The 12,004-nt window shown below is 43.6% G+C and overlaps 6 protein-coding genes across 6 annotated transcripts; 5 read left to right on the forward strand and 1 right to left on the reverse strand.

The window, feature by feature from the left end:
* Nucleotides 1–11: 11 nt before the first annotated feature.
* Nucleotides 12–1,034, forward strand: BCIN_02g05660 (hypothetical protein). Its single transcript, XM_001552670.2, has one exon. The coding sequence runs from the start codon at nucleotides 195–197 to the stop codon at nucleotides 675–677; it is 483 nt and encodes a 160-aa protein (XP_001552720.2). The 5' UTR covers nucleotides 12–194; the 3' UTR covers nucleotides 678–1,034.
* Nucleotides 1,035–1,186: 152 nt separating this feature from the next.
* On the forward strand, nucleotides 1,187–2,265 carry BCIN_02g05670 (hypothetical protein). The gene has a single exon (XM_024691401.1). The coding sequence runs from the start codon at nucleotides 1,229–1,231 to the stop codon at nucleotides 1,961–1,963; it is 735 nt and encodes a 244-aa protein (XP_024547172.1). The 5' UTR covers nucleotides 1,187–1,228; the 3' UTR covers nucleotides 1,964–2,265.
* A 143-nt stretch (nucleotides 2,266–2,408) lies between these two features.
* Nucleotides 2,409–4,091, forward strand: BCIN_02g05680 (hypothetical protein). Its single transcript, XM_024691402.1, has one exon. It carries the CDS (start codon nucleotides 2,618–2,620, stop codon nucleotides 3,869–3,871), a length of 1,254 nt encoding a protein of 417 aa, XP_024547173.1. The 5' UTR covers nucleotides 2,409–2,617; the 3' UTR covers nucleotides 3,872–4,091.
* Nucleotides 4,092–4,830: 739 nt separating this feature from the next.
* BCIN_02g05690 (hypothetical protein) lies at nucleotides 4,831–7,066 on the forward strand. Its single transcript, XM_001552668.2, has 2 exons — nucleotides 4,831–5,393; nucleotides 5,459–7,066. Exons 1-2 carry the CDS (start codon nucleotides 5,117–5,119, stop codon nucleotides 6,937–6,939), a joined length of 1,758 nt encoding a protein of 585 aa, XP_001552718.2. The 5' UTR covers nucleotides 4,831–5,116; the 3' UTR covers nucleotides 6,940–7,066.
* A 244-nt stretch (nucleotides 7,067–7,310) lies between these two features.
* BCIN_02g05700 (hypothetical protein) lies at nucleotides 7,311–9,421 on the reverse strand. Its single transcript, XM_001552667.2, has one exon. It carries the CDS (start codon nucleotides 9,068–9,070, stop codon nucleotides 7,505–7,507), a length of 1,566 nt encoding a protein of 521 aa, XP_001552717.2. The 5' UTR covers nucleotides 9,071–9,421; the 3' UTR covers nucleotides 7,311–7,504.
* Nucleotides 9,422–9,581: 160 nt separating this feature from the next.
* Nucleotides 9,582–11,350, forward strand: Bccog5. Its single transcript, XM_001552666.2, has one exon. The coding sequence runs from the start codon at nucleotides 9,658–9,660 to the stop codon at nucleotides 11,020–11,022; it is 1,365 nt and encodes a 454-aa protein (XP_001552716.1). The 5' UTR covers nucleotides 9,582–9,657; the 3' UTR covers nucleotides 11,023–11,350.
* Nucleotides 11,351–12,004: the final 654 nt, after the last annotated feature.

The following is a 12,004-nucleotide window of genomic DNA, read 5'->3' on the forward strand; positions in this document are numbered from 1 at the left end:
TATACGAGAGAGATCGTCCCAGTTGGCTTGAGTGTCAAGTCATTTGATGATATTTTCACGTATTATGCTTCTCCAGGTATGGGATCCTGTGTGGCGCAGCACTCAAGCCACCCCGCATTTGTATGACATGAGCATCGTCACGACAACTACCTGAAAACCGGTACACATAGCTGTCTGAAGATTTTCAGATATAGATGCAGTTGTTGTCACAATGCCACTTAAGTCCAAAATCCAATCCACAAGACAATATGGCTACCCAACTCAGTCAAATCTATGGAGTCCTTGGCAATCTCATCGCGCCATTCATACCCCTTCTTGTGCCCATTAACTTCTACATCAACCTACGCTTCTTATCTCACCAAAAATGGAAAACGAGTACAGCTAGCAAACTCGTCAATGTAGCAAATATCATACAACTTCTGAACCGATCAGTACCGCGGGTATTGCTGACCGTATGGAGCATGACTGGGGACTACGTTGGACAATGGAGGGTTTGGGCGGAAATTGGACTGAATATTTTGGCTCTTGTAATCTGGGGTTCAGGATGGGATATTGATGGGGGATTGATTGATGAGATGCTAGATGATTGGTGGGCTAGTTCAGACGATGGAAACGAGCAAAAGAGGCTTGGAGAACAAGGAGAGAAGGAGAATGATAAGGGAGGAATTGCTGTTTAGTGCCAAGAACATCAGCCGAAAGGTCGTTTATTGAGATGAAGGCGCTTAAGTACAAGCAGTGCAAGGAGACTTAATAGTTTGACCACTCAATCGCGTCATTACTAGGAGATTAAGATACCTCGAAAGTTTAAGATTACCGTGAACGATGACGATGAAGGTGCTTATCAATGGAACCCGAATAACATACAAGCTGGATCAAGACGCTCTGTTGTATGAAGGAGTGCGAAGTTTTGTTTGGAGGGAGCGAAAAGGGAGCCGGCGTCAAGCCCACAGAAATATATGGGACTATTATACCAACCGCAAGTTATGATCAGCATTAAGGGATTTACCCGCTCAATGACCCAAATTTTGATACCAGAGGTCCAATTTAATTGAAGCTTAATGGTCTTAAATCTGACAGCATAACACTTGGTCCACTGAACCACACGCCATGACAAGCTAAGAATCGCCAAGGTCGTATAGTTGACATAATCGTGCCGTTACTCCCGTGATATACACTCAACCACGACGACACCCAGAATTATCTTCCCTCTTTCTCAATTCATCTCAACATGACAATTTTTTTGGCTACTTCCCAAAAACCGAATATGTCTGAATCATCCATACACAAATGCGCCGTGGCAATTTCCATTTTCGCGTTTGCACTTCTTTTCGCTTTCGTTTTCCTCGTTGTTTTCATCGCGACGGATATCATTCATATTCCATACGTTTCTCATGGTTTGGATTCAATTTTCTCCTGGGCGAATGTGATCCTATCGCCATTCTACCCATTCTGGGCTCCTCTAACGCTTGGTGTCGCCATCAAGATCTATCGACACAAGGCATTCCCAAAGCAAGGACAATGGATCACCACATCTATTCTGATTTGCACATCACATCTTGGACGAGTAATTGTGGATACTATGCAGGCGTTGGGGTTTTTTGATAAGGTCTGCAGCTTGAGAAGTTGCTGGCATGAATATATTCAAATGTGTTTGGTTGCAGTTGTAATTCTAGGCGAGGCCGTTGGATTACCATGGGATGGAAATATTGTGCAGGCATTTGTAAACAAATTGGCGGTCGAGTCGGAGGATCAGGCAGCGAAAGAGACAGCTATTAATGACCAGGATGGGATGGAAAAGGGTCTGGTTGATCAACCTACAGAGGAAGTTACGTGCTTGGACAATGAAAGTCCGGAGCTACATGGGAAGCAGATGTCTGTTGGGACCATTGAGCTTCATGAAAATGAGGCCGTTGAGTTGCCCGTGGATGAGGCGTTGACAAAGAACGATGAAGGAACGAAATAGGCTCGTGATACGAGATCTATTCATGTTTGGTCATAATACAGGCCACTTGGAAGTAAATCCGAATGCAGCTGGTGTTGGGGATTATTCGAGGAAAATTGATGGTTGTAGTATCAAGCAGTGATTTATCAACTCTAGCTCATTATTAAATTGGGCCTTTCTCGTATATCACAAATTGATCACAGACAAAAATATAAAAGCATTCCAAGCTATTCACGGAACTTTGCACTTTAATGTCGACTGAGATTTTCGGCTTCGACTGAAGTCAAATTTCATTTGTTAGCAAAACAAATCATTTCGAAGTATCTGCATTGGTTAATCTCAGCATTAGACGTGTATTTACACTCTGCAATAGTACTAGTCCCGTTTGCGGACTCGCTAAATTAGTTTCTTTATCTCATATATTCCGACTTTCATAAAACAAAGACTAATGGCTAATCAATAATTCGTCTTCTTAGTAGAGAACATGCGCTTTATCATTTTGGCCAATATAAACAAAGACTCTTTAATCCAAAAGCGTAAGATATGCCCTTGTCTCAATCAAGATCAATGGACGTAGTTTTTGGAGTCTCGCCAACTTCAATATATTGGACCTCATCGAAGGCCCGTCAAAAATCGCCAAATTTTGATGTAGTTAGATGAAAGGGCAATTGAAAAATGGCAAGAGACGAATTTATACAACAAGCCAAGATCATTGTGTGCTTCCCCAATATTGGAGTGAGCGCCCTCCGCAGAAATAGGGAACAAATACTCCCTGACACCAATGTCACTTTCTTTCGATCTAGCTTCTATTTCAATGATCCTCCATCTGTTGTGGGAATAGAGGAAAGAGATTTCATATCTTCTCCTGCGCCTCCACCCGTGTCATGGGAAAAATTAGAAGAAATTCGACAACGAGTGCTGAGAGATTTGGAACAGGCTGTGGTGGAACCCGGAGTCATAATTCTAGATGATAACTCTAAGCCTAGACTCAATCTGATCGACGCTATGGAAATTGAAGACTGCGATTATAAACTCGTTTCCCCTGCACGTAGTCAGATCACTCGGGAACTCATGCCGGAGCATTATGGAATTCCAATGAGGAGGCAGTGGCTGGGTGCGCTGGAGCGTCTGAAAGACGATTGGGATGAATACGCGATTCCTGCCAGGAAAAAATTCGAACTTTCTCCGGGTCAAACACTATCGGATGTCGTTGTGCAGATCATGCAAGAACCAATTCCAATACCAAGACCCGCCGACGATCCCGGAGAGTATGTAGAGGAGGACGACAATGTAGAGGTAGTCGATGATGAGCCTCTCGGACGAGCTCGTAATACGGATAATAGGATTGGATCCAATGCACAAATTCGAGCTTGGCCTCTATCTTTTTCCAACGTCGTTGTTAATTCGCCCTATAGTCAAAACAAAAATACTACCCGAACAAAAACCTTTTTTACATGGCTCTTTTTCCTCGCTAACGTCTTACTTACCGTCGGCCTCGCGTATATACTTTACAACGTGGTACTAGACTACGAAGAATTCATCGAGAGCGACACAACACAGAAGAAAGAAATTCTGAAAGAGCCATCCGAGTGGGTGGAGGAAAGTCCATTTTTCATTTGGACGACATGGCCGAAGAAACTAGTAAGAGTGGCTTTGCCTTATGCTGGAAAGAGAAGACAAGTGAGCGAGGAACTATTAGAGACGGTTGAGAAATGGATACAAACAGAGAGATTTTTGAGGGGAAGCGACCCTGGATGGCAGTTTTCGGATGTACTTGAAAAATTGAGGCATGTGGGGTTTATCACTTCGGATAGTATAAAGAAAGAAGCATCTGGAGTGGTCTCTAAAGTGGCTTCTACAGCATCTTCGACGCTTTCCGCACCAACGACCATACCGACGATTGACTTGATCGGGGAGGATTATGATTAGCGTTTAAAATGCATGAGATGGGATGGGAATGCCATGATTTGAACTGGAGGCTTCTGGATTATGCATCAGTAAAACGTGTTTTTACACAGCTCGGCGTGAATGCTAGACAGGATGAAGCAACTTCTGAAACTCCCATAAACTAAGTATCGCATCAACCACACTTTCTCATGAAGACTTGTACCAGGCACGCCAGGCTCGTTCAAATGCCCTGTCGTCCGCAACCCCAAACAACACAACCGTGTTTCCACTTTCAGCACGTGATTGATTCCCCCCAAAATCTCCCTCGTAGCGGATCTTAGTCAGCCCCGCTTATCCCCGAACCGATCACCATCCCACTACCATCCCACTTCCTCCTGACTCAAACCCCTCTTTATCAAACTCCCGACCCCCAACTACTCCACCGTGCGAAACCTTAAGATTCATCGTGATCGACCCAGATTAAGAAGTCTTTCAACGTCCCATCACGCGGAAACCCCTTTCTTATCTTCTTGGAACACAATAACATCCTTTCAATCCCGAAACAATCTCGATGAACCCTATTTTTCCGCACGGTACATGCGTCCAAGGCTTTGAACAAGAAGACCTAGCTTGTGCATGAATCAAAATAGAAGGCAGGAGATGAATACAAGCAAAAATGGATTGAAAACACCTACCAGTTCATTCTATATTGTTCTGATTCGGTGGCATGTGGAAAGATCATCTGAATCTTTCTCCACATGTAAATAAACGTGCTTGACGTGCTTTTTAACGGACCCTTATGATTTCCTTTGGCGGGGTATTCGACCCTAGACCCCTTGCTTTTACCCTCTTTTTAATGCGGTGAGATTCAGTTGCGACAAGATATTCATGATTCGGGCATGAATTGCTGGGAATCATGTACAATGAGATGTCTACACATGAAATGTATAAATACCAGCGATCATTTCACCGTTTCTGCGGTGTTACATGTCAGGCTACTCGTGTATCTTTGAACAACACATAAACTCTGTTGCACTTGCATATATATTGTTTAGACAAGACTGTCTCTTCCTCAATCGAATTTTATAGAAGGATTCTGGGAATCTAGTTACTTGTCTATTTGTCAAATATACCAAATTATTCGATTTCTTTTCGATACCCTTTCTACTGCATTATTCAGAGAATACTTTTGAAACTCGGTTTGAAGATACCGTAGAGTATATATTCAAAATTTTGCAATATCGTTTTACAAATCTTATCACCCCACACCCCACACACAAACTCAATATGGGATCAATAGCCAGAAGAACCATTGGTTCAACTCCTCAATGGTGGAAAGAAGCAGTCGTATATCAAATCTATCCCGCTTCGTATCTCGACACCACCGGATCTGGAGATGGTGATCTCAATGGTATCACCTCGAAATTGCCATATATCAGATCTCTCGGTGTAGATGTAGTATGGATTTCACCTATCTATGCATCCCCTATGAATGATATGGGCTATGATATTTCGGATTATCGAGCTATCAACCCTATGTTTGGTACTATGGAAGATTGGGAACGTGAGTCACCTCTTCCTCATTCTTTTCTCAAAGCTCTCAAAAAAAAAAAAATTAACAGCGCCTAGGTCTTTGCGCCAGAGCACACGAACTAGGTTTGAAACTCGTGATGGATCTCGTGGTAAATCACACTAGTTCTGAACACCCCTGGTTCAAAGAATCCGTCTCCGGCGGTCCCAACGGTCCTAAAAGAGACTTCTACTACTGGCAACCGCCCAAAAATGGTAAAGAGCCCAATAACTGGGGTGCCATGTTTGGAGGTTCATCCTGGGAAAAAGATCCTTCGCATCAAACAGACGAATACTATCTCCACGTCTACGACGTCAGCCAGCCCGATCTTAATTGGACAAATCCAGCCGTTCGCAACGAGGTCTGGGATATCATGCGCTTTTGGCTTGATAAGGGATGTGATGGGTTTCGTATGGATGTCATCAATTGCATTTCAAAAGAACCTGGATTTCCCGATTTTGAAGTCACCGATCCGAGACTCGAATTCCAGATTGGTGTGAGGGGAAATTTCAATGGACCTCACGTCAAAGAGTACTTGGAAGAAATGCATCGCGAAGTTCTCTGTCATTATCCCGAAGCATTTACAGTGGGAGAAACCCCAGGACTCAAGAGACCCGAGAGTGCATTGGGCCTGGTCCAAGGAGGAAAACCTCTTCAAATGATCTTCCAATTCGAGCATATGTACTTCGACATCCAACCCGGAATGAAACCCTTCTTCCCTCGTCCTTCATGGAATCTTACCGAGATCAAGAAAAATCTCGGGGAGTGGATGTCTTTCAATGCGGCGCATGACGGCTGGGACTCTCTCTACCTAGAAAATCACGATCAACCCCGTATTCTTGGGCGCTGGGCAAAAGATACTCCGGAATGGAGAGTGCAAGCTGCAAAAATGCTAGCGTTATTTCATGCAACCGGCAGAGGAACCCTATTTGTCTATCAAGGACAAGAAATCGGAACGGCAAACAGCAAGTGGTGGACCAATGAAGAGTTCAGAGATGTAGAAGAGATCAATTTCTTTGCGGCCGAGAAGGAACGTCGGGAGAAAGAATCGAATGGGAAAGAAGTAGACATGACTGATATCTCCCGAGGAATCCAAGGCTACGGAAGAGACAATTCGAGAATGGGGATGCAATGGGACGACTCTCCAAATGGCGGTTTCACACAAGGTAAACCGTGGATCAAGACGAATGAGGAGTACAAGGAAATCAACGTCGCAGCGCAAGATGGAGTCAAGGGAAGCACATTAGAGTTCTGGAAACAGATAATTAAACTCCGGAAAGAGAATCCGGTGTTGTGTAAAGGGGGATTTGAAATGGTGGATCAGGAGAACGAGGAGGTTTATGCGTATGTGAGAAAGGGCGAGGAGAAGGAGTATTTGATTGCTTGCAATTTCAAGGAGCGGGATGTGAAATGGAAGATTCCGGTTGAGACTGGGGAGCTTTTGTTTGGAAGCTATGAGGACGGAGTACAGGGTGGAGAGAAGGAGGGAGAATTAAACTTGAGACCGTTCGAGGGAAGAATATATGTTAGAGATATTTGATGGGGAGGAATATGATATGAATATTCGTTGTAGCTCAATGCACTCTTTCTCTTCTTCTGCAAATTTTTACCTTCTCTTTGCGTGGTATATATGAATAGTTGAGATGCATTGAATGTTTTTTGTATCATCTGTTCGTGAGTATAATAGGTATCAGAGACTCTTCCACAAGGCACTTTTCCGACTCTGTGGATCCAAGTGAGAGATTTGATGACTTGAAATGTTTAACAAGACAAAATCACTTTCTTGTGGTAGTTTATTTGTCACGTCTATTGGTAATATTATTTGATATAAAGGTAGAATCGTCTTTAACGTTGCGATGAGAAGCTAGTTTCGTAGTAGATCACTCAATGTTCAAGATGGGTGAGCGAATATGACGTAACGTTGTTTCTTGGATCGTAATTTTCGATAAAAGATTATACAATCATTGAAGCTACTTCTACAGGCCTTTTGGATGTAATTTTTATTAAATCTTCAAAGGTAACATAGGGAAGTCATACTAAACCTCTCAGCTATTTCCATGCAGGATTTCACCCAACTAATCATTTTTTATTTATTTAAATCATTACTAGACATCCAGCATACTTCTGATCTTCTGCGGAGGCGCCGATATAGAAGCAGTACTATCAGTGCTTGTGCCATGTTCAAATTCAACTTGTGTCACCGAGCTCGCTTCAGAACTTCTCGTTCTCCCTGGATTGTCTCTGAATCTCCCTTCAATATCCAGATGTGGAGGATATAGCACATCAGCGGCTGTTCTCAATCCCTCAACATTTCTCGTTGGGTATTCGGTGTCATTTTCATGCCTAGTAGGCGACGGGAGATCTTCCATCTCCATTTCTCTTTCTATCTCTCTTGCTCTTGAAACTCCACCTCCGACCTCAGCAACGTTGGCAGTTATCCTCTCTTGCATAGTGGCAATTTTGTTATCACCATTTAGCCTACTCCACCACCTCGGCTTTTTCGTGTATCCAATCTCTTCATCTGCTGCTACATCGCGAACTCGTCGCTGTCGAAGTAAATCACGATCCTCGTTCGGATTCATGTAGCCGCCGATCTCATAGACGAGCAGTATGAGAACTATTGGTCCCCAACCTAAAGGATACATGACTTCTAATTTCGCTTGAATGTTGAGAGGAGATATCGGAAAATGGAATGAAATTGCTGCGATATATCCGATCATGATTAGAGAAAGCAAAAGAGTGAAGAAGAATTTGGCTGGAGTGTGTTTGAAGACTGCAATGAAGCGGTTCACAAACGCCTGTTCGTGGGATATATAGTGATATATCGAGTGTTGCAAGGAGTAGATTATTGTTAACCATCCTCCAAAAAGAAGGAAAGCTGTGAGTTTGAACCGAATATCTGTTGCGGCCGGTGCAGCAATATCATTGCTCTGGTTCAAATCTCGTTGCTTTTCGAATGAGCCCCATGATCTCGGTATGACCAATAAGAAGTTTAGCCAGAAGAAGAAATAGAAGACCAAAGGTATCACTAGTTCAATCTTCGTTCTTCTATCGTCCTCCCTCAATGCGCGTCGGTTTTCAGGGATGTCAAGCATCTGTCTCTCTTGCCAGCTGCCCCAATGTCTTACACTCTCCCACACGGCTGCCATCGTTGCAGGTATCATCAAGAACCAGAAAAAATTCGTTAAAGCAAAAGGCAATTCCGGTAAAAAGTATCTGTCAACATCGACAGTACTTATGCCGCTAATACCTCCGCAAGTTCCGATTACAAGCATCCAATACCATTGCCATCTTCTACTCACTGCGCGGAATCGTTTTCGAGGAGATAAACTTGTTCGGCCGTGTTTTCGTAGGTTAACTAATGTGAACATAATACTGATCAGAAACAAGATTCCCATTGCGAGGCCAATCTTAGACCGCGCTCCCATCGGCTCAATTGATGAATAACATGATGTGCTGTTAAGAAATGTGCCATTTTGGAGTAAATGAGGGGTATATGGGTCGAAGAGGATGAAGCAGAGGGATCCATTGGAAAAAGTGGCATTGGAATAGAAGGTATAATTCCAATGTTTCAATGTTGTGAGGTTGAAATGCACTCCTTCGATGAAGGTGTCGCTGGCATTGTCACCAGGTGGAAATGGTATGAGATCTCGACTTATCAAGGAAGCCATCACGGACACTCAGACTTTGGCAGATTGCTTCGAACAAGTGTTCACAGGCCCAGCAGTTCCTCTGGATGATGGAAGGGGAGAATCATTAAAAGCACATGGTATTAATAGACAATTCTTTGAGTTTGTAACTTGTATTGATTGTATTTAAGACAACAGTATGGAATGTCGATAAGTTGTCAAGCTGACAATGCTGGTGGAAGCGCCGAACATTCCGTTAATGAGGTTCCCAATAGCAGTTGCAGTTGCAGTTTCGCAGTATAAAATGGATGCAAACCTTGGATGATGTTTGAAGGACCTTGCCGGCGCAGTAAGGAGCTGCAATATAACAAATTTCGAATGACTGTGTTTCCCTGAGTGAGGTGAAGAGGGGAGTGAAGGGAGGAAGTTGATAAGAAGCTCAAACTTTACTCTCAGTTCTTCTTGTGATCCGTGCATTCAAAATTCTCCACAGCGGCACTTCAAAGCTCCACGACAGCTATTCGTGCGACTGTAGGTAAATCATAGGTGTTCAGGGTCCTTGGAGATATTAGAGCGTCCAATGCACCAGCAGATGTGCAAAGGAAATAGAACCCAATTGAACAGTCAAGATGACATCCGCAGATGAAGAAAACTCTTATATCGATTACGAAACTTTCCTCTCACCCACATTCTCTCCCTCATCATTCGCAAACTCTCTAGTTCTGGGGACAAATAACCCTACCGATACACCCCTCGACCTCTCCACACCTCTCTCCCGTGTGCTATTCGATGCGCAAGAAATAAATACCCATATCGATACCCTCACAACGAAAAGCGCCCTTCCCCTCCTATCGCATACCCAAGATCAGACCGCGTCGAGTCAGAGGATTGTACAAGAGATAGATTCGCAGGTCGCAAGTCTCAATGATGGGTACAAACGACTCGAGAAGGAAGTTTTGGTACGATATGAAACCGCAGAGGAAGTCCAAACTGTCGCAAGTAGATTATGGGAAACCGTAAGGCTAGGCAGAGTAGTAGCACGATGTTTGCAATTGGGAAGACAACTCGAGATTCAGTTGTCTGAGATCGGAAATACGGGTGCGCCTGTTAAGGTTCCGGGTGCAAAGGAGGATCATAAAGCTTTAGTACGATGTTCGAATACACTACTGAATATACGAGAACTTTTCCAGAAAAGTGGCCCTGGGGAAGAAGGTTATGGTTTAGAGAGGATAGAGGTTGTGCGGACGCTTCAAACATCGATTATCAACCCCGCAGAACGAGTCGTGCTTTCCAGATCGCAGCAACTTATTCGCGAGTTTTCGATGAGCAATCTATCGTCCATCAGCAATACATCAACATATGCGCAGACCAGGGATACGAAAGAGCGCACCGATTCGGCTCTGAAAACTTTATACCTTCTATCCTCAACATCAGGGCTTAACAGCAAAAACGCAAAGAAATTAAAATGGGAACCAGACATCCTCGTTCAATCGCTTCAGGATTATCTCCGGACTGCTCTGACTAGCTCATTGGCATCTCTTTCTCGTGCTCTTGCTACACTTCCTACACTCGATCGAACTCTCCTCGAAGTATCCGCTCGATGCCAAAATGTTTTGGCGCTGGAATCACTACTTGCATCTATGCAGCCTCCGGCGCACCCAAATTTACCCTCAGATGATATGGCGCCAGCCAATTTTCTTCAGCCTTTGCTCACATCCCTAGAGACTGGTTCATTACCAAGTTATTTCTGGCGGACTTTAGCTGGCGGGTTGACCACAAAAGTACAAGAAATTATCAATAAAGGTGGTGTTAGCGCTAGAACATTGAGAAGTAATCGTAACAGTGTCAGAGATGCCATTCGAGAATGCGTCGTAAAAGGGAGCAGAGCACCAGCTGGAATCACTGCTTTGAAAGGCGAGAAAAAGGCAGATGCTAGCTGGGAGCGAGAAGTAGCGGTAATGGTTGGAAGTGTTATGGGTCCATTAGGCCGCTGAGGCATATCATGTGTTCCACGGAATGATGATTAGTGCAGGTCAAGAGCCAAGACGAATTTCTAGGTCTCGAAATATCTGAGAAATACCCAATATGCATGTGGCCCTGAGAGTCTATGAAATCCCGCGAGACTACTCGCCGTGCCTAGATCTTAGGAGCACATTTGCCGTCGAGAATTGCCTGTTTGTGCCAGCTGATTGTATGATGCGCAAGAAGGGGAAGAGTATACAGACTAATGATATATACCATCATATGATTGAATGAGAACCACGCAATGAGAACCCGCTGAAAGGCACTCACCCCTTCTATTATGATATAATTATAATCGCATCTTTGTGTTTCCTTGAGTCGTCCATATCCGTTTCTCTTTGTACGAAGTCAAAGAAATTCCAGTGAATGTTCCACACTGTCCAATTCCATGTGCCTTCTGCTAAGTGTGCAGAGTAATTGGTTGAGTTGATGACGTGGAGATATAAACCTCTAAGCTCTTGATATTCAGTTGATGTCTGTATATTCTGACCTTTTGATGCATTATTAAATTTTGTTATCTGATCTCATTCTCTGAGTTCATGGCCGTTTTGGTTAGCATGATAGTCTTATTGATCATTGCTCAGAATTTACAACATACGTAGTGAACGTGAGATTTTTGTCATCACTATCAGAAACTGGGTGTAAATAGAGCGTTAAAAAAATGAACAGATTGAGGGGCTCAAGCGAGCAATTAAGAATGCTTCAAGTAACGAAGCATAAGCCCTGTATTCTTTTGGTTGCAACACATTCATGATCATGCACGGAGAACCTTGAATCAGGTCAGTTACCAGACTATGTACGAACTATGAGGACCGTTAGGCAGTCATAGCCAAGATCAATACGGGGTGGTCGTACTCGAATATATAGCTCAGCAAGCGAATATTGTACGGGTATTTCGAAAATATCTTAGTGAATAACTTCTTACTAGGTTCATATCGGAGGGATATACATTGT

This window comes from Botrytis cinerea, chromosome 2, assembly GCF_000143535.2.
Source record: "Botrytis cinerea B05.10 chromosome 2, complete sequence".
In the NCBI taxonomy this organism is placed as follows: domain Eukaryota; kingdom Fungi; phylum Ascomycota; class Leotiomycetes; order Helotiales; family Sclerotiniaceae; genus Botrytis; species Botrytis cinerea.

Coding starts and splice junctions, on each gene's coding strand:
- BCIN_02g05660 (XM_001552670.2), top strand. CDS start 195: ATGCAGTTGTTGTCACAATGCCACTTAAGTCCAAAATCCAATCCACAA.
- BCIN_02g05670 (XM_024691401.1), top strand. CDS start 1,229: ATGACAATTTTTTTGGCTACTTCCCAAAAACCGAATATGTCTGAATCA.
- BCIN_02g05680 (XM_024691402.1), top strand. CDS start 2,618: ATGGCAAGAGACGAATTTATACAACAAGCCAAGATCATTGTGTGCTTC.
- BCIN_02g05690 (XM_001552668.2), top strand. CDS start 5,117: ATGGGATCAATAGCCAGAAGAACCATTGGTTCAACTCCTCAATGGTGG. Junction 5,394..5,458: donor TACTATGGAAGATTGGGAAC/GTGAGTCACCTC, acceptor AACAGCGCCTAG/GTCTTTGCGCCAGAGCACAC.
- BCIN_02g05700 (XM_001552667.2), bottom strand. CDS start 9,070: ATGGCTTCCTTGATAAGTCGAGATCTCATACCATTTCCACCTGGTGAC.
- Bccog5 (XM_001552666.2), top strand. CDS start 9,658: ATGACATCCGCAGATGAAGAAAACTCTTATATCGATTACGAAACTTTC.